The 25,406-nt window shown below is 48.3% G+C and overlaps 1 protein-coding gene and 17 non-coding genes across 18 annotated transcripts; all 18 read left to right on the top strand.

Moving 5' to 3' along the window:
* Nucleotides 1-2,883: 2,883 nt before the first annotated feature.
* On the top strand, nucleotides 2,884-2,955 carry TRNAC-GCA (transfer RNA cysteine (anticodon GCA)). The gene has a single exon. It is a non-coding gene; the product is annotated as a tRNA-Cys (tRNA).
* A 75-nt stretch (nucleotides 2,956-3,030) lies between these two features.
* On the top strand, nucleotides 3,031-3,102 carry TRNAC-GCA (transfer RNA cysteine (anticodon GCA)). The gene has a single exon. It is a non-coding gene; the product is annotated as a tRNA-Cys (tRNA).
* Nucleotides 3,103-3,177: 75 nt separating this feature from the next.
* Nucleotides 3,178-3,249, top strand: TRNAC-GCA (transfer RNA cysteine (anticodon GCA)). The gene has a single exon. It is a non-coding gene; the product is annotated as a tRNA-Cys (tRNA).
* A 75-nt stretch (nucleotides 3,250-3,324) lies between these two features.
* Nucleotides 3,325-3,396, top strand: TRNAC-GCA (transfer RNA cysteine (anticodon GCA)). Its single transcript has one exon. It is a non-coding gene; the product is annotated as a tRNA-Cys (tRNA).
* A 5,042-nt stretch (nucleotides 3,397-8,438) lies between these two features.
* Nucleotides 8,439-8,513, top strand: TRNAC-GCA (transfer RNA cysteine (anticodon GCA)). Its single transcript has one exon. It is a non-coding gene; the product is annotated as a tRNA-Cys (tRNA).
* Nucleotides 8,514-8,585: 72 nt separating this feature from the next.
* TRNAC-GCA (transfer RNA cysteine (anticodon GCA)) lies at nucleotides 8,586-8,656 on the top strand. The gene has a single exon. It is a non-coding gene; the product is annotated as a tRNA-Cys (tRNA).
* A 76-nt stretch (nucleotides 8,657-8,732) lies between these two features.
* TRNAC-GCA (transfer RNA cysteine (anticodon GCA)) lies at nucleotides 8,733-8,804 on the top strand. The gene has a single exon. It is a non-coding gene; the product is annotated as a tRNA-Cys (tRNA).
* A 75-nt stretch (nucleotides 8,805-8,879) lies between these two features.
* Nucleotides 8,880-8,951, top strand: TRNAC-GCA (transfer RNA cysteine (anticodon GCA)). The gene has a single exon. It is a non-coding gene; the product is annotated as a tRNA-Cys (tRNA).
* A 75-nt stretch (nucleotides 8,952-9,026) lies between these two features.
* TRNAC-GCA (transfer RNA cysteine (anticodon GCA)) lies at nucleotides 9,027-9,098 on the top strand. Its single transcript has one exon. It is a non-coding gene; the product is annotated as a tRNA-Cys (tRNA).
* Nucleotides 9,099-9,173: 75 nt separating this feature from the next.
* On the top strand, nucleotides 9,174-9,245 carry TRNAC-GCA (transfer RNA cysteine (anticodon GCA)). The gene has a single exon. It is a non-coding gene; the product is annotated as a tRNA-Cys (tRNA).
* A 75-nt stretch (nucleotides 9,246-9,320) lies between these two features.
* On the top strand, nucleotides 9,321-9,392 carry TRNAC-GCA (transfer RNA cysteine (anticodon GCA)). The gene has a single exon. It is a non-coding gene; the product is annotated as a tRNA-Cys (tRNA).
* Nucleotides 9,393-9,467: 75 nt separating this feature from the next.
* On the top strand, nucleotides 9,468-9,539 carry TRNAC-GCA (transfer RNA cysteine (anticodon GCA)). Its single transcript has one exon. It is a non-coding gene; the product is annotated as a tRNA-Cys (tRNA).
* Nucleotides 9,540-9,614: 75 nt separating this feature from the next.
* Nucleotides 9,615-9,686, top strand: TRNAC-GCA (transfer RNA cysteine (anticodon GCA)). Its single transcript has one exon. It is a non-coding gene; the product is annotated as a tRNA-Cys (tRNA).
* A 75-nt stretch (nucleotides 9,687-9,761) lies between these two features.
* Nucleotides 9,762-9,833, top strand: TRNAC-GCA (transfer RNA cysteine (anticodon GCA)). Its single transcript has one exon. It is a non-coding gene; the product is annotated as a tRNA-Cys (tRNA).
* Nucleotides 9,834-14,761: 4,928 nt separating this feature from the next.
* TRNAC-GCA (transfer RNA cysteine (anticodon GCA)) lies at nucleotides 14,762-14,832 on the top strand. Its single transcript has one exon. It is a non-coding gene; the product is annotated as a tRNA-Cys (tRNA).
* Nucleotides 14,833-14,907: 75 nt separating this feature from the next.
* TRNAC-GCA (transfer RNA cysteine (anticodon GCA)) lies at nucleotides 14,908-14,979 on the top strand. Its single transcript has one exon. It is a non-coding gene; the product is annotated as a tRNA-Cys (tRNA).
* A 5,237-nt stretch (nucleotides 14,980-20,216) lies between these two features.
* On the top strand, nucleotides 20,217-20,289 carry TRNAC-GCA (transfer RNA cysteine (anticodon GCA)). Its single transcript has one exon. It is a non-coding gene; the product is annotated as a tRNA-Cys (tRNA).
* Nucleotides 20,290-24,490: 4,201 nt separating this feature from the next.
* Nucleotides 24,491-25,228, top strand: LOC142561760 (uncharacterized). Its single transcript, XM_075673477.1, has one exon. It carries the CDS (start codon nucleotides 24,491-24,493, stop codon nucleotides 25,226-25,228), a length of 738 nt encoding a protein of 245 aa, XP_075529592.1.
* The last annotated feature ends 178 nt before the right edge of the window (nucleotides 25,229-25,406 follow it).

The following is a 25,406-nucleotide window of genomic DNA, read 5'->3' as shown; positions in this document are numbered from 1 at the left end:
TATCATATTCTGACCACTGCCTGGTAAAATGCACGGTGGGCAGGAAGAAAGAACGAAACAAGTTCGTCTGGGAACTGTGGAAATTGAATGCAGAGCTGTTACGGGATGAAACTTTTAACGAAAATGTAGTGGCTACTCTGAATTCTTTTGGAACAGACAGTTCTACGAAATTTGGTGAGGAATGGTAGTTGCTGAAGCAAAGCATTAAATTGAAGGCAATCGAAAGAAGTAGCGTACTGCGATATGAACAAAAGGCCAGAGAAAAGGATTTAACAACATTGCTAGAAAAATTTGCGAAGCTTGAATGCATGCAACCTGGCGCCTATCAACAAGATATGCGCGCCGTTAAGAAGAAGCTCGAGGTATTCGACGAAGATCGCTTCCGAGGTGCGCTAGTGCGCGCCAGAGCAGAAAGGCTATCATGCGGGGAAACGCCAACGAAAAGAGCACTGGGGTTAGAAAAAAAGCACTCGAGACGTAAGCAGATTGAGGCTATCGAATATGAAGGGGTGGTATTAACGGATAACAATAATATAGGGCGTGCTTTCTTTGAGCATTACAAAGAACTTTTTACATTCAGGCCTGTCAACATGCACGATTTCAAGAAATTATTTTTGCAACGAATCCCACAGCTGTCGAGTGAGGTTAAAGAAACCTTAGAACGACCATTAACAGAACATGAAGTGATGAAAGCCATCGAAGACCTGAATCCTGGGAAGTCGCCAGGTCCAGACGGTCTTTGTGCCGCATGGTACAAATCGTTCAAAAGCCACCTAGCTCCTATCTTAACAGCAGTTTTCCAGGAAGCATATGAACTGAAAATACTTCCACCATCCTTTGGCCAGTCCCATACAGTACTAATACCGAAAACAGAAGAGACCGAAAAGCTCAAGCAACTTTCCTCCTACAGACCCATAGCGCTTACTAACTGCGACTACAAAATATTGATGAAGGTGTTGGCACGACGGGTCCAGTCAGTTATTCAGGAAGTAGTCGGCCCACACCAGACGTGTGGTATTCGTGGAAGAACCATTTTCACTAACATCCATAAAATGAAGTGTGTGCTGGAGTGTTGTGACGCCATGTGCGATGCAGTAGCCATCCTCCAGCTAGACTTGGAGAAGGCGTTTGATTGTGTTTCTCACGACATATTGCTTACCATCCTTGAACACGTTAATTTTGGCCACATAATCACTGAAGGGGTGACCATGGCGTACCGGAGCTGCTATACCAGACTTATAGTTAATCAGATGTTGGGGGCCCCCATTAACGTGAAGCGCTCCGTTCGCCAGGGTTGTCCACTCAGTCCACTCCTGTTTTGTGTCTACATAGAAACGCTATGTCTGGCCATCATTGAAAATGAATGTATTAAGGGGTTTAGTCTTCAATCAGCAGAAGTGAAGCTACTGGCATACGCTGACGATGTGGCTGTGTGCTGTAAGGACAAACAAAGTGTATTGAATACTGTGAATATCGTCAAAAAGTTTGGTAACGTCACTAACAGCTACGTTAACTGGCAGAAATGTTTGGGGTTTTGGCATGGAAGATGGGCGTCTACACCAGGCCACTTTTCGAACGTAAACTGGGTCACGACGCCAGTGAAGTACCTTGGAGCACCCCTTGATGCCTACAAGGACAGTAGCGAGTACTGGAAGGAGCGGACAAAACAACTAAAAGAAAAAGCCGACCGATGGAACGCCGGTTACTTGTCAATATTCGCGAGAGCTACAGCGTGCAACATGTTTCTCGTGACAAAGATCTGGTACATAATGCAGGTACTACAGTGCTCTCGTATTAATGTGCAGAAACTGCACCGCGTGTTCGCTGTATTCGTGTGGGCATCAAGCTGGGAGCGATGTAGCCGAGATAATCTCTTCCGGTGCGTGAAGGATGGTGGTCTGGGGTTGGCGCACCTCTTCCTGCGTCAACTGGTGAATAGATTCTCCTTCTTTCGAGATACAAACGACCCATTTCTGCGCACGGTGATCCAAATGAGGCTGTCAAGATCACTTCCCGAATTCGTTGTAGGTACGGAAATAATGCCAGGACCAGTCCGTGGTTTCTTTCGGGAAATAGTTCAGAGTGTTTCCTTTTTGCGTGTTCGTTTTTCAAGTGCATATTTGTGGAGTGTAAAACGGAAAAAGTTATATCGTGATTTATGTGACAGTGTTTTGCTGGTACCTATGTACAGAGCCCCGTACAGTGGAGGCCCAGGCCTAGATGTATTGAAAAGGGTGAAGAAGATGCCAGTTCAACCAGCCACTAAATCGTTCTTCTTTAAATTACACACCGGTACTCTACCTGTTAAATTCTTCCTTGAACAACGAGGGTTCTACATGCCATGGGGAACCCACTGCCTTATATGTAAAAAAACAGAAAGCATAGATCATGTCTTCATCCACTGTTGGGAAGGGGTCTTTTTCTGGGACGTGTTACAAAGGACTCTAAAAAAGGAGCTACCTATAGATCCCCACGGAATCAGGTTTCTGCCAGTATATGACGACGAAGGTTTCCCGTACGACCTGATCATGCTTACGGGCCTCCACTGTTTATGGCGCGCAAGAATGGCGGGTTACCATTGTGACCCGGATGCCCGACCGGCGCGTCTGTACTTTTGTGAATCCATGCAACGGTATGTGGAAGTGATGAAGATGCAACAGCCTGTTCCTGAGTGGCTGTCGAGGGTTGAACCCCTTACAGCACTAAAGGAATTTTAATCCGACAACGTCGTGCCACAGTAGCGGACGGCAGCGAATGTAAATATTACTCTTCCTTGTTCCGTTTGTGTATTCATCCCTTTTTGCTTCTTTGGTCTTTGTTTATATCATTTAGGAATTTGTGTTGTGTTATGTCGAGTACTGGCAATAAAGAAAAAAAAAAAAGGGGGGCATAGCTCAGTGGTAGAGCATTCGACTGCAGATCGAGAGGTCCCCGGTTCAAACCCGGGTGCCCCCTTTACAGCTTTTTTTCTATTCTCCACTTATTTTATAGCAATTGTTGGCGGGCACTTCTCGTTCGGAGCTCTTATTCGGGGCCATAGCTCAGTGGTTGAGCATTCAACTGCAGATCGAGAGGTCCCCGGTTCAAACCCGGGTGCCCCCTTTACAGTTTTTTTTCTATTCTCCACTTATTTTATAGCAATTATTGGCGGGCACTTCTCGTTCGGAGCTGTTATTCGGGGGCATAGCTCAGTGGTAGAGCATTCGACTGCAGATCGAGAGGTCCCCGGTTCAAACCCGGGTGCCCCCTTTACAGCTTTTTTTCTATTCTGCACTTATTTTATAGCAATTGTTGGCGGGCACTTCTCGTTCGGAGCTCTTATTCGGGGGCATAGCTCAGTGGTTGAGCATTCGACTGCAGATCGAGAGGTCCCCGGTTCAAACCCGGGTGCCCCCTTTACAGTTTTTTTTCTATTCTCCACTTATTTTATAGCAATTATTGGCGGGCACTTCTCGTTCGGAGCTGTTATTCGGGGGCATAGCTCAGTGGTATTCGGCTTTCTGCCGCGCTAGCGAGCGGACGTGCCGATCATGAGCTCCGTAGGAGCGGCTTCAGCGGCCCAGCAGGGCCGCGGTACCAGGAGTTTTGCCTCAGAAGACCCGGAATACCAAGTTTTGCTGCCTCAATTGCCGATAGGTCGGATAGTTTTAAATACAGTTTTTCTGCATGCGGATGTGCGTGCCAGGCCGTATCGTGTGGAACATTTCCGAGATGCGTTGGCTAGCTTAGGCCTACTTGCCGATGTCATCGCCCTAGGGGCGTATCAGATGAGCCACGTTTGGGCGGTTACTTTCAAGAGCGACGAAGGCGTGAAAAAGCTTTCAAGCGCCAAGAACCTCAAGGTGAATGAACATCGGTGCATTGTCGTTGATCCTGCCAATCAGGCCGTGCGGCTGAAGTTGCATTGGATGCTTCATAACGTGTCGGACGAGGATATACGGACAGCCCTGTTACCGTTCGGAAAGGTCACGGACGTTTTCCATGAAAAGTGGCGTGTTCAAGGAGTTCAAGATAAAGCATCGTCGACACGGGCGGTGTCCCTGGTTCTGAAGACGGGTATGACCGTAGAAGACCTGCCCCATCAACTTCGTGTAGCTGGTGAGCAGACCCTAGTTGTGGTACCGGGCAGAGCACCCCTTTGCCTGAAGTGCCGAAACACCGGACATGTCCGACGTGACTGCCGCGTCCCGAAATGTGCAGTATGCCGTCGCTACGGCCACCAGGATACGGAATGTGTTAAGACTTACGCATCCGTCGCAGGACCTGCGCTTCGAGAGGACGTGGCTGACCTGTTAATGGATGAGGCTGACGTTGATGAGGCTTCCCGCGTGCTAGTACCACCGGCGGACATAGTTGCAACACCTTATGTGCCGGCTGCTAAAGCCACGAAGGTGGTAAATGTGCTGCCTACGAGCCCGAAAGATGCAGTGCAAAGGCCATGCGACGAAGGAGCCAAAGAAGAATCGGCCGCAAAATCCGCCACTGCCGAGGAGGCCGCCACGGAGCACGGACCGGCAACTCCCTTGATGGACGTCGAAGAATCGAGTGCAAGCAATGTGGCTATGAAAAGAGCGAGGGACTCGACCGGCAACCTGGACGGCAGCCTGGACGGCAACCTTGACAACGGGGCCAAAGACGAGCCGCCGCCAAAAGCGCAGGCGGGTCGTCGTGTGCCCGTGCGCCCGAAGCCAAACATCCCGCCGGACAGACGGCCGGCGGCAAAACCGCCTAAGTAGGACTCGGCGCCTACTGGGGCGCCCGGACTAACGTCGTGAAGAGATGGCGTCCTTTTCGGAATCGGGCTTCGCGTACGCTCTAAAGGTACGCGTGTGGATCGAGCGGTTTTCAGTGCAAAAGTTATGCATGCAAATTTTTCTACAGTGTGTCTGGATCGCTTGTTCTTCAGCGACACCGTGCGATCGGCTTGCTTTTGCAGATAAATGGCGGTGAAACTAGAGAGAGCACTGAGAGTTGCCACGTTAAATGTCCGTGGCCTTGGAGCGCGAAGGAGGCAGTATCAACTTAGCCGCTTGTGTATGGAGAAGGAACTCGATGTAGTTGCCTTACAAGAAACTAAGGTCGAAACCCAAGAGCAGACCGATCGCATGGTGACGCCTTTCACGGCGCATTACAATGTGTGCGTGTGCCATGCGAATGGCACATCAGGCGGACGTGCGTTGTTAATACGGAAGAGTGCTGGTATTATTGAAGAAAGTGTAACTGTTTCTGAAACTGGCCGCTTGCTTATTGTAGATTTTACTTTTTCCCACGATTTGTGGCGGCTCGTATGCGTTTATGCGCCAAACAATGTGAATGATCGATTTTTGTTTTTTGAATGTATCGAGCAATATCTAAAATGTGATCGCTTTGTCATATTACTTGGTGATTTTAACTGTGTGTGTTCTCCGGAAGACCGACTAAAAAGGGAAAGGGTTCGCGATAAAAGTGCTCTCCTTTTGAGCAGACTAATTGAAGACCACAACTTAGAAGATGTGGGCCTAGTCCTCACTGATGGTATGATTCCGCAGTACACGCACATTCAGCGAAATAGCCGAGCAAGGCTGGACAGAGTGTATGTTTCTGACGACTTGATCACCCTTTGTAATAGTTATAACGTCGCACCGCAATCGTTCACGGACCATAGCCTGGTAAGCTTCTCGATTGGGGAAAAAGTTAAAAGAACACGATTCAACTGGAACATGTGGAAATTCAACGAAAAGCTGCTTGATGATGAACCATTTGTGCGCAGAGTTAAGGAAAAGATAACAGAGTTGATGACAAATGAGGGTGAATATTTTACTGCCACATGGGAGGAATTTAAGATTCAAGTTAAGTTCATTGCAATAGAAAGAGGAAGCAGCCTTCAGCACGATAAATTACAGAAACAAAGAGAGCTGCAAAGACAGCTAGAATATCTGTCAAGCGCACAAAATGCGGGTCACGATCTATTAGCTGAAAACGTAAAGAAAGTAAGACACGAGCTTGAAGTTATCGACGCCGAGCGATACAAAGCAGCAGTTATACGCGCTAGAAGCGAACGCCTATGGATGGGTGAGATACCAAACAAACGGGCAATGAGCGATGAAAAGCGTCACGCGTCAAGAAATGAGATCCAACAGATACGTCTTCAAAACGAGGTGACGTCAGACGCTTCGTCGATTGAGAAAGCTTTTGTGGAACACTATCGCGAATTGTTCGGCAATGTGACTCCTTCTGGACTGGCCTTCGAGAGTGAATTCATGAGCGAGATGCCAAGGTTGGATGACGACGTTAGAGAAAGTCTTGAGAGACCAATAGCTGTGTCCGAGATTGAAAGGGCGATAGAAGAACTGCCATCAGGCAAATCGCCAGGGCCGGACGGCCTAGGCGCCGCTTTTTACAAGGCATTCAGTCAGGAGTTTGCGTGTATATTGCACCGACTACTCTCAGAGGCGTATGAATTTAAAAAAGTACCACCCTCATTCCAGACTTCGCACATAGTATTAATTCCGAAAACCGATGAACGGGAAAAGCTCCTTTCAGTAAGTTCATACAGACCGATAAGTCTGACCAACACAGATTACAAAATATTTATGAAAGTACTGGCTCGACGATTTCAAAGCGTGATTCAGCAGCTTGTAGGGCCACACCAGACGTGTGGCATTAAAGGCCGCACCATTTTCACGAACACCCACATTGCAAGGAATGTGCTTGAATGTTGCGATGCCATTGGGGGTCGGGTGGCCATGTTGCAGCTAGACCTTGCGAAGGCGTTCGACCGGGTGTCACATGAGGTGCTTTTCGCTGTACTGCAGTACTGTAATGTTGGGAGCGTCATTGTAGATGGCGTTAAAATGGCTTATGAAGACTGTTACATGCAGCTTATAGTTAATAAGTGTCTTAGTTCGCGGGTGCCACTCCGCTCGTCTGTACGGCAAGGCTGTCCCTTGTCTCCCTTGCTTTTCGCCCTGTACCTCGAACCCTTTTGTATGGCAGTCATACGGAATGAAAACATTCGTGGTTTTAGGCTGCACGCCGCAGAAGTTAAAATGCTAGCTTATGCAGATGACGTCGCCGTCTTTTGTGAAGACAGGGAAAGCGTGGTCGAGGCTGTCCGCCTTGCAAGATCCTTTTGTAGGTACACTGGTGCCCAGATAAACTTCGAAAAAAGTGTTGGGATATGGCATGGAAGCTGGGACGCGACACCCACAAAATTCGCCGGTATGCAGTGGACTACAGTGCCTCCACTGTATCTAGGAGTGCCCCTTGAGCACTATCGGGACTCGACACAGTTGTGGACCGGCCAAATAGAATCAATGAAAGAAAAGATAAAAGGATGGCAGGGCCGGGGATTGTCAGTGTTTGCACGTGCTTCTGCTTGCAATATATTTTTAATTGCCAAAGTTTGGTACATACTGCAAGTAATGTTCATGTCCCGTGTAAACGTTCAAAAAATGCATCGAGTGTTTGCTACCCTCATCTGGAACTCCACTTGGGAGCGATCCAGTCGAACAAATCTTTTTCGCACAGTTCGAAATGGGGGCCTTGGGCTCTCACACTTGTTCATTAGACAGATCGTATCGCGGTTCATCTTCCTGCGAGATGAAAGAAATGTTTTCCTCCGTACGGTCATTCAGGCGAAAATGGCAACAGAACTGCCTGAATTTGTTGTGTCCACATCTAGTGCTATCACTAGAGCGACTGGGTACTATCGTGAAGTCGTTGCATCTTTTAGAATACTCTGCGCACGTTTTTCGCTGGAGTACTTGTGCTCAGTGAGAAGAAAGAAACTGTACGCAGATTTAGTTGACAGTATGTTACCTATCCCACTGTATAGGAGTGTTTATTGTGGAGGCCCAGGAAAAGATGTGCTGAAACGAGTCAAAAGGATGCCTGTAAGACCTGCTGCGAAAACTTTCTTTTTCCACCTACACACGAACACCCTCCCCGTTAAAGTATGGCTAGAACAGAAAGGAATATTCGTACCCTGGACTACCGATTGCCGGCTGTGTAAAAAGCCTGAAACAATTGAACACGCCTTCATTGAGTGTTGGGACGCTGTCTTTCACTGGGACATCTTGCAGCGCACTCTTAAAAAAGAACTCCCCATAAACCCCTATGGAATTCGGTTCCTTCCAGTTGAAAGCGATGACGGGCCACCGTTCGACATGTTCATGTTGCTGGGTCTCCACAGTTTGTGGAAAACAAGAATGGCTGTACGTCATGCTGATGTGAATGTGTGCTCTACGCGAGAGAACTTCATTGAAAGTATGTCACTATTACGAGAAGTGTATCGTGCACAAAGCGAAACCCCAGACTGGGTTAGCATCCTTGATGAGCTGGTGTGCCTCAAGAAATTTTAGCGACCATCCCACCTGATGTGATGTGGGTGCACTGTGTATATGGATTTGTTTTTTTTTTGTGTGTGTGTTAATGTCTAAGCAGGCAATAAAGAAAAAAAAAGCATAGCTCAGTGGTAGAGCATTCGACTGCAGATCGAGAGGTCCCCGGTTCAAACCCGGGTGCCCCCTTTACGGCTTTTTTTCTATTCTCCACTTATTTTATAGCAATTGTTGGCGGGCACTTCTCGTTCGGAGCTCTCATTCGGGGGCATAGCTCAGTGGTTGAGCATTCGACTGCAGATCGAGAGGTACCCGGTTCAAACCCGGGGCCCCCTTTACAGTTTTTTTTTCTATTCTCCACTTATTTTATAGCAATTATTGGCGGGCACTTCTCGTTCGGAGCTGTTATTCGGGGGCATAGCTCAGTGGTAGAGCATTCGACTGCAGATCGAGAGGTCCCCGGTTCAAACCCGGGTGCCCCCTATACAGCTTTTTTTCTATTCTCCACTTATTTTATAGCAATTGTTGGCGGGCACTTCTCGTTCGGAGCTGTTATTCGGGGGCATAGCTCAGTGGTAGAGCATTCGACTGCAGATCGAGAGGTACCCGGTTCAAACCCGGGTGCCCCCTTTACAGCTTTTTTTCTATTCTCCACTTATTTTATAGCAATTGTTGGCGGGCACTTCTCGTTCGGAGCTGTTATTCGGGGGCATAGCTCAGTGGTAGAGCATTCGACTGCAGATCGAGAGGTCCCCGGTTCAAACCCGGGTGCCCCCTTTACAGCTTTTTTTCTATTCTCCACTTATTTTATAGCAATTATTGGCGGGCACTTCTCGTTCGGAGCTGTTATTCGGGGGCATAGCTCAGTGGTAGAGCATTCGACTGCAGATCGAGAGGTCCCCGGTTCAAACCCGGGTGCCCCCTTTACAGCTTTTTTTCTATTCTCCACTTATTTTATAGCAATTGTTGGCGGGCACTTCTCGTTCGGAGCTGTTATTCGGGGGCATAGCTCAGTGGTAGAGCATTCGACTGCAGATCGAGAGGTCCCCGGTTCAAACCCGGGTGCCCCCTTTACAGCTTTTTTTCTATTCTCCACTTATTTTATAGCAATTGTTGGCGGGCACTTCTCGTTCGGAGCTGTTATTCGGGGGCATAGCTCAGTGGTAGAGCATTCGACTGCAGATCGAGAGGTCCCCGGTTCAAACCCGCGTGCCCCCTTTACAGCTTTTTTTCTATTCTCCACTTATTTTATAGCAATTGTTGGCGGGCACTTCTCGTTCGGAGCTGTTATTCGGGGGCATAGCTCAGTGGTAGAGCATTCGACTGCAGATCGAGAGGTCCCCGGTTCAAACCCGGGTGCCCCCTTTACAGCTTTTTTTCTATTCTCCACTTATTTTATAGCAATTGTTGGCGGGCACTTCTCGTTCGGAGCTGTTATTCGGGGGCATAGCTCAGTGGTAGAGCATTCGACTGCAGATCGAGAGGTCCCCGGTTCAAACCCGCGTGCCCCCTTTACAGCTTTTTTTCTATTCTCCACTTATTTTATAGCAATTGTTGGCGGGCACTTCTCGTTCGGAGCTCTTATTCGGGGGCATAGCTCAGGGAGACGCGTCTTGGCTACCGAAGTGGAAGGACGTGCGTTTCATGGGCTCCCAAGGAGCGGTGGTTGCGGCTAACAGCGGCCGCGGTGACAGGATCGACGGAATGGATACCGAGGGATACGAAGTGGTTTTGCCTACTCTGCCATCAGGACGTAGTGTTCTGAATACTTTATTTTTGCACGCGGATGTCCGGTCGAGGCCTTACCGAGTCGAACATTTCCGGGACACATTGGCGCGTCTTGGTTTGCTCCCCGAAGTGGTAGCGTTGGGGGCATATCAGATGAGCCACGTATGGGCTGTGACTTTCAAGAGCACGGAAGGGATGAAGAAAGCTTTGGCATGCGGCGAAATGAAGGTGAAGGGCCAACGTTGTTTGGTTATTGATCCGGCAAACCAGGACGTGCGTCTGAAGCTTCACTGGCTTCTTTTCAATGTGGCTGACGATGATGTGCGTGTAGCGCTTGCTCCGTTTGGAAAGGCGACCGAGGTCTCGAAGGAAAAGTGGAGAGTTCAAGGTATCCAAGACAAGGGGTCGACGACAAGCCTCGTGCGCCTCAAGCTCCATAATGGCATTAAGGTTGATGACCTTCCACACCAGCTTCGCGTAGCCGTAGCTGCACGCACTGCCGTCGTTTTGGACACGAGGAATCTCAGTGCGTGAAGACGTACGCAAGTGTTGCGGGGCCGGTTGGTGGAGAAGACACTGCGGAACTCGTCATGGACGAGGCTGACGCTGAAGAAGCCGCTAGCGAAGCATTGTCGAAGCTCGAGGAACTTGATGCGGCAACGTTAACCCCGCCCGACATGCCCCAAGACGCAAGTGTTAACAAGGAAAGCCGAAAGCTGACCGACGTAGCTGGCGGCGCCACCGGCGTTGTGAAAGTGCAGGATGCCTCAACGCCGTCGAAGTCACCTGAGGAGCCAGCACTCATGGAAGTAAGCGAGGGAACAAGCGGAGCCTCAGTCTCCAAGCGCGGCCACGATGCTACGCTGGACGAGCATGAGGCCCTGGCTGCAAGGTTCTCGGAAGGACCGCCGCCAAAGGCGGCGATCATTAGGCGGTCAACGCTGAGGCCGCGTCCGAGCATACCTCCGGACCGGAGGGCGGCGGAGACGCCGCCGACGTAGCCGCGAGAGCGTGTGCTTCGCGGCGTCTCTTCTAGTCTACGCAGTGACCAAGCCAAACTCAAGGGACGATGGAACGCCATGACAGGGACATCAACTGTGCTTTCCTAAGGCTGCCATGGCAGCTGCGGAAGGCTTGTGCAAAAGGCGAAGGCAGCTTTGGCCCCAGACGCATGAGGTGGGTACCATGCGGTTCGTTTGTTCTTCAAAAAACATAACAATGGCTCAAAACACTGCACTTCGTTTTGCTACTATAAATGTCCGCGGTCTTTGTGCCAAAAAGCGGCAATACCAGCTTAGCCGGCTTTTCTTAGAAACAGATGTTGATATAGCAGCGGTGCAGGAGACAAAGATAGAAAGTGAGGAACAAACGGATCGCATGGTGCTGCAGTTTCGTAATAGATACAATGTTTGTGTATCACATGCTGTTGGCACTTCCGCGGGGTGCGCTATCTTCATTAGAAACAACCTGGGAATTAGAGAAGAAGGGGTCTTTTCTTGTGAAAGTGGAAGACTGGTTTTTGTGGATTTTTCCTTTTGGGTGTAGGTTGGCGCGTGATATGTGTCTACGCCCCAAACACTGAAAGTGAGCGTGTTCCTTTCTTTGAGAGAGTAAATCAGCATTTACAGTGTGACCGGAAAGTCGTATTGCTAGGAGATTTTAATTGTGTATGTTACGCGGCTGATCGAGTGAAAAACCTTCCAGTGAGTGACAAAAGTGCTTTACTTTTAAACACACTAGTGCAAGAATCTAATCTGGATGACGTCGGTAATTTCCTGTGTACTACCGGCACACCTGCATTTACACATTTTCAAGGGCAAAGTCACGCAAGGCTAGATAGAGGGTATGTCGCACTGGAGCTTGTTCCGATGTGTGGCAGCTATAGTGTGAAACACGTCTCGTTCAGCGATCACAGCCTTGTAACTTTTAGTGTAGGTTCCAAAGAAAGAAAATCGAAGTTTAACTGGAAGTTGTGGAAGTTCAACGATGGGCTGTTAATGAACGAATCCTTTTGTGAAAGCGTGAAGCAAAAGTTAGATAATTTGATCGAAGCCGAAGATGGCAACGTACTAGAATTATGGGAGAACTTTAAACAAGGAGTCAAGATCAGTGCTATAGAAGAAGCCACTAAAGAGAAATTTCTTAAAAGGAAAAAAGAAAATGAACTGCAACGTGAGCTTGATTTTTTGTACACCGTGGAAAGCGACAGACCCGGGAGCCGAACAAAAGAAATAAAAGAACTGAAAAGCCAGCTTGAGCTTATCGAAGAAGAGAAGTTCAAAGGAGCAGTTATAAGGGCACGAGCTGAAAGGGTTTGGCTAGGTGAGACACCGACTAAACGAGCCTTATCTGACGAAAAGGCATACGCGAGGCGAAATGAAATCAGAATGATTCAATACGAGAACGAGATCACGAGCCAACCTCAAAAAATTGAAGAGGCGTTTCTTGATCATTATAGCAATTTATTCGGGACTGTTAAAGACGTCACAGAAGAATTCAAGACGGACTTTTTGTCAAACATGCCGCAATTAGAGGAAGACATTCAAAAACGTCTGGAGTGGCCTCTGAGCATCACCGAAGTGGAAGGAGCCATAGATGATTTAGTTGTAGGCAAGTCTCCGGGACCTGATGGACTCGGAGCGGCCTTTTATAAAGCCTTCAAAAGTGATGTCAGTGAGATCCTGTTACGGTTGTTTAAGGAGGCCTATGCGCAAAAACAGGTTCCTCCTTCTTTTCGGACATCGCACGTAGTTCTGATACCGAAATCAGAGGACCCAGAAAAATTGTTAGCTGTCGACGCTTACCGGCCGATATCACTAATGAATGTAGACTATAAGATATTTACAAAAGTGCTCGGAAAGCGATTACAGGGAGTGGTGACCAGAATAGTAGGGTCGCATCAAACATGCGGCATTAAAGGAAGGTCTATCTACACAAACATTCATATTGTCAGAAGCATTTTAGAATACTGTAACGACCTAGGTGAACACTGCGCCATGTTACAGTTAGATATGCAGAAGGCTTTCGACCGTGTGGCCCATAAAATTATTTTCAGTATTCTAGAACACATAAAGGTTTTAGATGGGGTAAAGATGTGCTATCAAAACTGTACCGCCAGCCTCTTTATAAACAAGGAGGTTACCAAAACCTTTAGCGTCCGGTCATCTGTGCGCCAGGGGTGTGGTTTGTCGCCTCTTTTATTCGCAATTTACCTAGAGCCGCTTTGTAGGAAAATCAAGAATGACAATAGAATATCGGGTTTCAGAGTGCAGTCCGCGGAAGTGAAAGTGCTGGCATACGCGGATGACATCGCGTTGTTTTGTCGGGATAAAGAAAGCATCGAAATCGCGGTCGCAGAGGCGTTATCATACTGCAGAATGACAGGCAGTGCTATCAACTTTGATAAATCCATAGGGGTATGGATCGGCAACTGGGAAGACCATCCGAGTACGTTTGCAAATATCCGCTGGACAGTCACGCCGGCAAAGTACCTAGGGGTGCCGCTTGAGCACTACCGTGACGCCGTTATTACTGGAATGCCGAAACTGAAAGGGTTCGTGAAGGTACACTTCAATGGGGAGGCCGCAATTTCTCTATGTTTGCTCCTGCGACAGTGTGCAACCTGTTTGCCGTCGCTAAAATTGCTTACGTGCTCCAAGCGTTGTGCATGTCAAGGGCTAACATACAACGTTTACACAGAGTGCTCGCAGTGTTTGTGTGGGGTTGAAGCTGGGAGCGCACCAGTCGCACTAATCTCTTTCGTTCGTTTAAAAATGGAGGATTAGGTCTGGCACATTTGTTCATTAGGCAGATTGTGTCGAGGTTTGTTTTCTTGCGGGACCAAAATGACCCAATTTTAGTAACTATGTTTCAAACAAGGCTGAGCGAAGCTATACCTGAGTTTATTGTATCGTCACATCGGTGCAGTCAAGGCAGAGCGCGTGGTTTCCTAAAAGAGGTAGTCTTGGCTTTTCAGCTGTTAAAGGTTCGGTTTTCCATGGAATACTTAAGTAGGGTACCACGAAAGCGCTTATATAAGGACCTTGTAGACACGATGTTGCCGGTGCCATTGTACCGCTCGATGTTCTGCATTGGACCTGAAAAGGATGTACCAAAAAGAGTAAAACGAATGCCAGTACGCCCGTCGGTAAAGTCCTTCTTTTTCCAGCTCCACACCAATACTTTACCTGTCAAACCGTGGCTAGATGAAAAAGGCCTTTCCGTGCCTTGGAGCGTCAACTGTTTACTATGCCGGAAACCCGAAACAGTAGAACACATTTTTATTGACTGCTGGGATGCTGTGTTCCATTGGGACATCTTACAGAGAACACTAAAGAAGGACTTGCCGATTACACCATATGGGATTCGTTTCTTGCCTACTCTAAATGGAGACAAAGTTCCCTATGACATGTTCATGCTCGTGTCTTTACATAGCTTATGGAAAACTAGAATGGCCGTGAGACATGCCGATGTCAATGCCCGGCCTGTTAGAGAATACTTCATTGAAATCATTTGTCACATTAAGGAAATGTATAATTTACAAAAAGAAAAACCAACATGGCTCAGTGTGATGACTGAGCTAGCGAATTTCAAGCGTTTTTAGCCCTGTGACTGCCAACCAATGGCACAGATTTTGTCGTGACCGTTGCGTACTGTTAAAATGTCTTGTTTTGTAGCCTTGTTGCCATGTCGGTAATAAAGAAAAAAAAAGGGGGGGCATAGCTCAGTGGTAGAGATTCGACTGCAGATCGAGAGGTCCCCGGTTCAAACCCGGGTGCCCCCTTTACAGCTTTTTTTCTATTCTCCACTTATTTTATAGCAATTGTTGGCGGGCACTTCTCGTTCGGAGCTGTTATTCGGGGGCATAGCTCAGTGGTAGAGCATTCGACTGCAGATCGAGAGGTCCCCGGTTCAAACCCGGGTGCCCCCTTTACAGCTTTTTTTCTGTTCTCTACTTATTTTATAGAAATTATTGGCGGGCACTTCTCGTTCGGAGCTCTTATTCGGGGGTATCACACATTTTACTTCCGGCCACCGAGCGTGACGGACGGCGAATCATGAGCTCCAGCGGAGCGGCGATTGCGGCCTTCGGTTGCCGCGGAAACAGCTCTGAAGAAGTTCAAGATAGCGAGTATCCGATTAATTTGCCAACTCTACCCACCGGACGTGTTGTTTTGAACACGGTTTTTTTGCACGGAGACCCACGAGTGCGACCGTTTAGAGTCTAAGATTTCCGAGACGGCGCTGACCAAGACCAGTACGCTCCCTGACGTGGTGGTTTTGGGGGCGTACCAAATCAACCACGTCTGGGAGGTGACTTTAGGCAGCGCGGAAGCAACGAAGCGGCTTCTCGCTTTCAAGGAGCTGAACGTCAAGGGGCGCCGGTGCCTTGTCCTGGACACAGAGGACCAACAAGTGAAGCTTGGACTCCACTGGATGCTTCATGACGTGGCCGACGACGACATTCGGACGGCGCTTGCGGCGTTTGGGAAGGTCACTGAAGTGACTCGTGAGCGCTGGCGTGTTCAAGGCGTCCACGAAACGGGTTCAACCACGAGAACCGTGCTCCTAAAGATGAAGCCTGGCATGAAGATCGAGGACCTGCCGCATCAGATAAGAGTTGCAGGAGAGTTGGTCCTCGTGGTCGTGCCTGGACGGCCGATGTAGTGCTTGCGCTGTCGCGGCACGGGCCACGTACGCCGAGAATGCTAGATACCAAGGTGTTCGAAATGTAGACGTTTCGGCCACGGTGAGGAGGAGTGCGTACGGACGTACGCAGTTCAGTTGCTACAGGAACTGCGTCGGCGGTAGATTCGGCGGACCACATCATGGACGTTGACGAAGCCGAAGCAGCTGCAAAAGGAGCCGGGGTATGCGAGAAGCCTGCCGTGACTGCAAAGTCTTCGGTGACTGAGGGAGAAGGAAAAGAAACGATAACCAAAGAAAGCAAAGAAACGGCAACGATACGCTGCGAAGGAAAAGAAGACGGGAGGGCGACCGGTGCCGAGGGAGAACCAGAGCCGGACGTGTCTGAACCAGGGAACAGCCAGGAGCCCCTTGACAAGAGCGGCGGCCGAGCGTTGAGTGTCACCGGCACAGCGAAACGCACGCACACCGAACGCAGCAACGAAAAGGACCAGGCGGCGGCCGCTAGCAGCGAGGAGTCACCGACGAAAACGACACAAGGGAGGCGACCACTCTTCAAAACAAAGCCAAATGTAAGGTCGGAAACGAGAGTCGCCGAAAAGCAGGCCTTGCAGCTAGGGCTACCTAGCCAAACAAGTCACCCCGGCACCAACGAAAGCGTCTAGCGACGGGCTGGACGCGAAAGGTAAGCACCATGCTCTCGGCCTCTTATCACCTCAAAAAAATGGCTTCTGTGCTCACGTTTAAAGTTGCCAGTCGAAATGTGCGAGGCTTAGCCACAAAGAAAAGGCAGAGTCAAGGGCTGCGCCTTCTAATTGACCAAGATATCGATATGCTTGGTCTACAAGAAACAAAGGTCGAAGGGGAAGAAGAGACTGAGAGCATGGTGCAGCGTTTCACGTCTAGGTTTTACGCCGTTGTCAGTCACGCAGTTGGTACTTCTGCCGGGAGTGCCATGTTTGTCATAAAACTGCCTGGTCTAGTTATTCAGTCGCATGTTTCACTTGCTTCAGGACGAGGAGTTGTCTGTGATTTCGTATTTTGTGCTACTGATTGGCGCGCTGTCTGTATATATGCACCCACCCCAGTTGACGAGAGGACTGTCTTTTTTGAATTTATTAAGCAACACCTGAACACGGAAACGCAGCTCATTCTGTTGGGTGACTTCAATTGTGTTCTGAGCGCCGATGACAAAACTAGTGCGCGTACTTTCAGGGATAGTAGTACTGTCGTTCTTATTCGATTAATTGATGAATTTGCTTTAGAGGACGTGGGAGAATGCCTGGTGAGCAGGTGCCCAGTTAAGTACACTCATTTCCAATTTACCAGCCACGCCGGACTCGACAGGATTTACGTGTCTGCATGTTTGGTCCCAAAGTGTCATGTCTATGACGTAGTGCCCGCGCCCTTCTCGGATCACTCCATGGTTCAATGTTTCATAGGTGCAAAAAAGCGAAGCAGCTGTTTTCAGTGGGATCTTTGGAAGTTAACAAACTACTCAATGATCAAGAATTCGCTAAGGGAGCGGAGGAAGAAATTAGTAAAGTCACTGGAGGGGGAATACATGTATTGGGCCAGGAATGGGAACTGTGCAAGGGACAGATCAAAATAAAAGGAATTGAAAGGGCGAGCTGCATACGGTACCAAGAAAAACTAAATGAAACGCAGTTAAAGACTATGCTAGAAAAATTATTAGCTCTGGAGTACAAGGCACCGGGATTATACATGGACGACATTAGGAAAATAAAACAAAAACTAGAAATTAATCAAGAAGAACGCTATCGTGGAGCGCTTGTGCGCGCGAGAGCTGAACATCTTGCCATGGCGTAGACACCCACAAAACGGGCGCTAGGGATGGAAAAAGCGCACGCAAGAAGGAACCATGTCACTGAGGTACAATGGACGGTCGCACCGCAACAGATAATAGAGAAATCGGGCAAGTTTTCTTTGAGTATTACCAGACATTGTTCGATTTGCGTTATGTCGACCTGGACCGGTTTAAAGAATCGTATCTGCGGGCTATGCCACGACTAGACGAACAACGAAAAGCAAGACTGGAAACGGCAATTAGCGAGCGAGAAGTAGAGCGTGCAATTGATGATTTAAACCCTGGTAAATCGCCTGGGCCTGATGGTTTGGGTGCAGCGTTCTACAAAACTTTCAAGCAACAACTAGCTCCATTGCTGACTGCGGTCTTCAATGAGGCATATGAAATAAATGTTTTACCTGTGTCGTTTGGAACGTCACATACTGTACTTATTCCGAAAACCGACAAAGTATATAAACTCAAGCAGGTATCGTCATACAGACCTATCGCTCTGACAAACGTAGACTGCAAAATCTACATGAAGGTTCTTGCCAGTAGATTACAGAGTGTTATAGGCGAAATAGTTGGCCCTCATCAAACGTGTGTGATCAAAGGCCGTTCCATCGTTTACAACATTCACAAGGCGAGGTATGTACTTGAATGCTGTGATGCCACATATGCACGTGTCGCACTACTACAATTAGATTTGGAAAAGGCATTTCATTGTGTGCCACATTGTATTTTGTTTAGCATCCTGGACTACATCAATATAGGTTCGGTCATCCGGGAGGGAGTGAGCTTGACGTACCATAACTGCACTACGAGGCTACTTGTTAATAAGTTGCTGGGGGCCCCCATAAACGTGCGACGTTCGGTGCGCCAAGGTTGCCCCCTCAGCCCTCTGTTGTTTGATATATATATTGAAGCACTGTGTCTGAACATAATACAAAGCGATGAAATTCATGGATTTAGACTACAAGCAACCCAAGTGAAATTGCTAGCGTATGCAGATGATGTTGCAGTTCTTTGCAGGGACAAGGAAAGTGTTAGTAAAACAGTTGAAAGGGTGCAGTGCTTCAGTGAGCTAACCGGAAGTCGGGTGAATTGGGATAAGTGCTTGGGATTTCTGCACGGAGAATGGCCTTCAACCCCAGAAACTTTTGCCAACGTGGCTTGCGTGACAACGCCTCCGAAGTACTTGGGGGTGCCGCTGCAATGTTAGAGACACTGATCCGTAGTGGCGAGCGCAGCTGCAAGAGACGCGAGAAAAAGCGGACAAATGGACAAGCGCTCATCTATCAGTGTTCGCAAGAGCTACGGTGTGCAATATTTCTTTTGTTAGTAAGTTGTGGTATGCAATGCAAGTGCTACATTGTTCCTGAGTAAACGTGCAGAAGCTGCACCGTGTATTTGCTGTCTTTGTTTGGGCGTCCACATGGGAGAGGTGCAGCCGCACGAACTTGTTTCGGCAGGTGAAGGCCGGTGGTTTAGGACTGGGACATTTGTTTGTGCGACAAATTGTAAACAAGTTTTTATTTTTCCGTGATGTTAGAGACCCATTCCTGCGCACCGTGTGTCAACAAAGACTCGGGGAAGTTTTGCCTGAATATGTTGTTACAACGCAATGTATTTCAAGAAGTGTTTTGTGGTTTCTTTAGAGAAATTGTTCAAAGTGTCAAATTTCAAAGTATACGTTTTTCGATGCAGTATTTGAGTAGCGTTAAAAGGAAAACATTGTATAGGGATGTTTGTGACGCGCTGTTTCCAGTGCCTTTGTACAGGATCATACAGTCTGGAGGCCCAGGTTGCAATGTTCTAAAAAGAGTTAAAAAAATGCAAGTGTTGCCGGGAGCCAAATCTTTCTTTTTCAAGTTACACACTGGAACTTTAACTGTGAAGTCCTTTTTAGAGGAAAGGGGTTTATTTCTACCATGGTGTTCCCACTGCCTTATATGCAAGCAGCTTGAGACAATAGACCACGTTTTTTTTCATTGCTGGCAAGGGGCATTTTTCTGGGACGTGCTCCAAAGAACCATTAAAAAAGAATTACCGCTAGACTCTCACGGAATCCGGTACCTGCCAACCGAATATGAGGATGGCGTCCCCTTTTACCAGATTATGCTGATGGGTCTCCACAGTATATGGCGCACCCGAATGGCTGGCCATTCTTGTGATCCGGACGCACGACCAACACGTATGTATTTTCGCGAAGGCGTACACAGATTCCTGGAGACTTTGAAAGTGCAAACAGATGTTCCTGAGTGGCTGTCAAGGCTGGAGCCTTTGGTAGAGCTCCGGGAATTTTAAAGATGACAACGCCAGGCCTCAGTGGCCGTTAGGCCACTTGTGCCTTCTGGCGCACTATATATTTTGTGTACTTTTGTCGTATACTGTGTCGAAGACCGGCAATGAATTAAAAGAAGGGGTATTGCTCAGTGGTAGAGCATTAGACTGCAGCTCGGGAAGCCCCCTGTTCAAACCCGGGTGCCCCATTTACAGCTTTCTTTCTGTTCTCCACTTCTTTTATAGCAATTATTGGCGGGCGCTTCTCGTTGGGAGCTCTCATTCGGGGGTATTGCTCAGTGGTAGAGCATTAGACTGCAGCTCGGGAAGCCCCCTGTTCAAACCCGGGTGCCCCATTTACAGCTTTCTTTCTGTGTCCACTTATCTGATAGCAATTATTGGCGGGCACTTCTCGTTCGGAGCTGTTATTCCGGGGCATAGCTCAGTGGTAGAGCATTCGACTGCAGATCGAGAGGTCCCCCGGTTCAAACCCGGGTGCCCCCTTTCCAGCTTTTTTTTTCCTGTTCTCCACTTATTTTATAGCAATTGTTGGCGGGCACTTCTCGTTCGGAGCTCTTATTCGAGGGTATAGCTCAGTGATTCCACTTCCCGGAGCCGAGGCGAACGGACGTGCTATCATGTGCTCCGAAGGAGCGGTATCAGCGGCCCATCTTGGCCGCGGAAACAGGAATGTTGATGAAGACAACCAGGATTACCAAGTGATGCTGCCCCAACTGCCGAAAGGTCGGATTGTTTTTAATACTGTTTTTTTTTTTTGCATGGCGATATCCGTGCTCGGCCGTACAGAGTTGAGGACTACCGTGACGCCCTGGCCAGCTTGAAAGTGCTCTCCGAGGTTGTCGCCTTGGGAGCTTTCCAAATGAACCACGTGTGGGCCGTAACAATGTAGAGCTCGGAAGCCGTCAACAAACTGCTAACAGCTGCAACAATTACTGTCAAGGGCCGGCGATGCCTGGTGGTCGATCCGAACAACCAAGACCTACGTCTTAATATGCACTGGGTCCTCCATAACGTCAGCGATGAAGATGTACGCGAGGCATTAGCGCCGTACGGCGAAGTTACGGAAGTTTCACGAGAGCGCGCTCAGGGCGTGACAGACAAGGGCTCCACTACGCGTCTGGTGAATCTCGAGTTGAAGCCTGGTGTGAAAAGTGATGATATCCCGCACCAGTTGCGTGTCGCCGGATAGCCTGCTTTATTAGTGGTGCCTGGAAGGCCACCGCTTTGTTTGCGCTGCCAGGGAAAAGGCCACGTTCGCAGAGAGTGCCGGGTGCCACGATGCTCGCGCTGCAAACGTTTCGGTCATGACGAAAGTCAGTGTGCGCCTACATACGCGAACGTCACAGGGCCCGTAAAGAGTACTGACTCTTCTGAGCTCGTCATGGACGAGGCAGAAGCTGAGGAAGCGGCGGCAGTAGAAAGCGCGAAGTTGGAGCCACAACCAACACCCCCGGCCACGGTGCCCGCCCCCTTGCAGGGGCCGTTACTTCGTTGTCTAGCGAGCAGCAGCCACCGCAAGAAAGGCAGCCTGACCTGTACGCGCTGCACCGGTCGAAAGAAGCTAAGGAAAGCTCAGTAGCAACGACGGATCCCAACGCGCCGAGCGCAATGGAGACCGACGTGACTACATCGTCGAATAAGCGGGCGCACATCGAGACGGTGAAAGTCGACGACCCGGGTGGTGGCCTGAATGCCGAGTAGCCGCCTGCGAAAGCGGCACCGGTACGACGCTCACCATTCAGGCCGAAGCCCATCGTTCCCCTGGATAAACGCGAGGCGGACAAGGCGCCGAAGTAGGCGCTGGGGTCTGCACTTCACGGGTGCCTGTACAACATGTCGCGTAAGACTTTTAAGCGCACGGACGGCAATGAATTGTCGCGCCGGCAACCGTCCGTGGAAGAAGGTGCAGATGTGCCAGACATAACACTGCAAGGAATGGCCGACTGCAATGAAACGAATGCTGTGCGATCACGTACAGAGGTGAGCGCTGTGCGACCCATTTGCTCCTCACATAATATGCACGGTGAAACTGAAAAGCCAATGCGAGTAGCCACACTGAATGTCAGGGGCTTAGCGGCCCGGAGAAGGCAGTACCAAGTGAGCCGCCTGTTTTCGAAAAATGACTTAGATCTAGTCGCAGTGCATGAAACTAAAATCGAAAGTGAGGATCAGACGGCCCCCATGGTGGAAACCTTTCGAACGCGGTACAATGTTTGTATTTGTCATGCTGTGGCCACATCTGGTGGTTGCGCGATATTCATTCGTAATAACATAGGCGTCTCGGATGTGAGCATTGCTGTCTCGGAAGCAGGACGCTTGCTTATTATAGACTTTTTATTTTCTGGTCAGCCCTGGCGAGTGATCTGTGTTTATGCACCGAATAGCGAGACTGAGCGCGTAGCCTTCTTCGAAAAAATCGAGTGTTATCTGCAGAGTTCGAAACGTATTGTTATGCTTGGTGATTTCAATTGCGTGCTGATGGCAGAGGACTGAGCTAAAGTTGTACTTTGCCGCGACAAAAGTGCAAAGGTACCAGACGCACTAATCCACGAGAATGATTTGGAGGACCTGGGCTGGCTGCTTTCAAATGGAAATCGACCCGTGTTCACGCACTTCCAGCGTGGAAGCAGTGCGCGGCTCGATAGAGTGTACGCCACGGTTGACTTTGTGAGCATGTGCACTAAGTATGAAGTAAAGCATGTCTCTTTTAGTGATCATAGTCTTGTAATGGTCACAGTTGGGGGCAAGAAAAAGAAAGCGCAATTCAATTGGCAGTTATGGAAGTTTAATGTTAAACTACTGGGTGACGAGATATTTAACGAAAAAGTAAAGAAAAAAAATAGAAAGCATGGCCGACATTGCCGCAATGTCACGTGCGGCTGAATGGGACCAATTCAAGAACGAAGTCAACCTGATAGCTATCGAGAGGGGAACACTGCTCCGTCATAAAGAAAGAAAAAAAAACCGAGGAATTGCAATGCCAGCTTGATTTTATGATCAGCATGGAAGCCTCAAATCCCGGGATGTACGGTAAAGACATCCGTGAAGTTAAGGGCGAGCTCGAGGCTATGGACGTCGAAAAGTATCGATCAGCAGTAATAAGGGCGCGAGCCGAGAAGATTTGGATGGGGAAACTCCTAATAAGCGCGCATTGTGTGACGAAAGGAGATACGCAACACAAAATGAAATCAGAGAAATTACGTATCAGAACACTATTATCAGCGACATTAAAGAAATTGAACGAACATTTGTCGAGCACTATGATAACTTAATAGGTGTAAAAAGAAGTGGGAGCATTCCGCTGGCACAGGATACCCTTGATTTAATGCCACAGTTAGATGGTGATACTCGAGCCCTTTTGGAGAAACCCATTAGCGTAGACGAAATAAAACAGGCGATAACTGAACTAACGCTCGGAAAGACACCTGGGCCAGACGGTTTCGGTGCCGCATTCTACAAAGCTTCTGCCGATGAACTGGCGCCCATTTTACACGCAGTCATCACGGAGGCGTACGAAACGAAAGAAATGCCGCTCTCTTTCCGTGCTGCTCACGTGGTGCTGATTCCTAAAAATGACGACCATGCTACGCTGCTATCTGTGGGTGCGTACCGTCCGATAACGCTCACGAACACAGACTACAAAGTTTATACGAAAGTGCTGGCAAAACGACTGCAGACCGTCATCAAATTTCTAGTCGGACCACACCAAACATGTGGCATAAAAGGTCGCTCTATCTCTACAAATGTGCATGTAGCCCGTAGTGTTCTTGAGTGCTGTGACATGTTTGGCGGGCGTGTCGCTATGTTGCAGCTGGACTTAGCAAAGGCATTTGATCGTGTGTCGCATGAAGCTCTTTTTTGTATCCTTGAACACGTTAACATAAGCACAGTTATACTCGATGGTTTAAAAATGATATACAATGACTGCATGGTAAACATCGTGCTGAATAAGACACTAAGTGAGAAAATTAAACTCAGATCATCAGTGAGGCAAGGTTGTTCATTGTCACCGCTGCTGTTTGCAATTTATTTAGAGCCTTTCTGTATATCTCTAATAAGTAATGAAAAAATCAATGGTTGTAAGCTTGAATCGTCCCATGTTAAAGTGCTTGTATATGCTGATGACGTCGCAATCTTTTGTACAGATCGCCAAAGTGTACTAGAGGCGATAAGCGATGCTAAAAGATATTGCAGGCAAACCGGATGCGAGATGAATTGGGACAAGAGCATCGGTTTTTGGCATGGAAGCTGGGACATCACACCGTCTGTCTTTGCAAATTTACAATGGACCGTGTCTCCTTCGAAATATTTGGGGGTGCCGCTTGAGCACTACGAGAGTACCGCGCAATACTGGGAGGATGAGACATCGCGTGTAAAAGAGAAAACCGGAGGATGGAAAGGTCGTGATTTATCAATGTTTGCAAAGGCAACTGTTTGTAATTTATTTTTAATTGCCAAAGTGTGGTATGTCCTCCAATTTTTGTCGATGACCCGTGTGAATCTACAGAAAATACACAGAGTATTTGCTGTTTTTATCTGGGGTTCCACTTGGGAAAGGGTCAGCCGAACCAACTTGTTTCGTCCTGTTCGAGATGGGGGTCTTGGATTGTCGCATTTGTTCTTACGACAGATTGTTTCTCGTTTTGTCTTCTTACGAGATCAAAGTGATTCATACTTGCGTACGATGATCCAGGTACGTCTGAAAAGCGTTTTGCCTGAATTTATTGTGTCTAGTGCACAGCCTGTAAACTATCGGCTTAAAGGCTACTTGCGAGAGGTAGTCGATTCCCTTCGAATACTAAAAGCTCGGTTTTCCCTTCAGTACCTGAGCACAGTAACAAGAAAGAAACTTTACAAGGATTTAGTTGAAGTTATGATGCCAGTGCCATTGTACCGAATGAAATACTATGGAGGCCCAGGACAAGATGTTTTAAAAATAGTTAAAAGGATGCCAGTGAGAGCAAGCGTAAAGTCGTTCTTCTTTAAATTGCATACATCTACCCTTCCGGTCAAAACATGGATAGCTGACAAAGGAATATTTGTACCATGGACGACAAACTGTGCGCTATGTAACAAGCCGGAGACCATTGAGCACGCCTTCATTGAGTGCTGGGATGCGATTTTTTATTGGGACGTCTTGCAAAGAACTCTTAAAAAGGAACTGCCGATAACAGCACAGGGTATACGTTTCCTGCCTGTAGACAGCCATCAGGACTTCCCGTACGACATGATAATGCTCCTGAGCCTCCATAGTCTTTGGAAGACACGGATGGCGGTAACGCACGCTGATGTGAATGTGCGCTCAGCACGAGAAAATTTTGTTGAGAGCATTATTTTCATACGTGAGATATATCGTGTACAGGCAGATCCGCCTGACTGGTTGGGTATTCTTGATGAATTGGTGAATTTCAAGAAATTTTAGCTTGTCATGTTGGTCCAAGAAGGCCAACGTGTTTTTATGTATGTATGTCATTTTGTGAATAAAAAAAAGCATAGCTCAGTGGTAGAGCATTATATTGCAGCTCTGGAGGCCCCGGGTGCCCCACTTACAGCTTTTTTTTCTGTTCTCCACTTATTTTATAGCAATTATTGGCGGGCAC

Source organism: Dermacentor variabilis, chromosome 1 (genome assembly GCF_050947875.1).
Source record: "Dermacentor variabilis isolate Ectoservices chromosome 1, ASM5094787v1, whole genome shotgun sequence".
In the NCBI taxonomy this organism is placed as follows: Eukaryota; Metazoa; Arthropoda; class Arachnida; order Ixodida; family Ixodidae; genus Dermacentor; species Dermacentor variabilis.
This window is presented reverse-complemented; position numbering and strand designations above follow the sequence as displayed.

Excerpts from the sequence above, each read along its gene's own strand:
- LOC142561760 (XM_075673477.1), top strand. The coding sequence starts at position 24,491 with ATGATCCAGGTACGTCTGAAAAGCGTTTTGCCTGAATTTATTGTGTCT.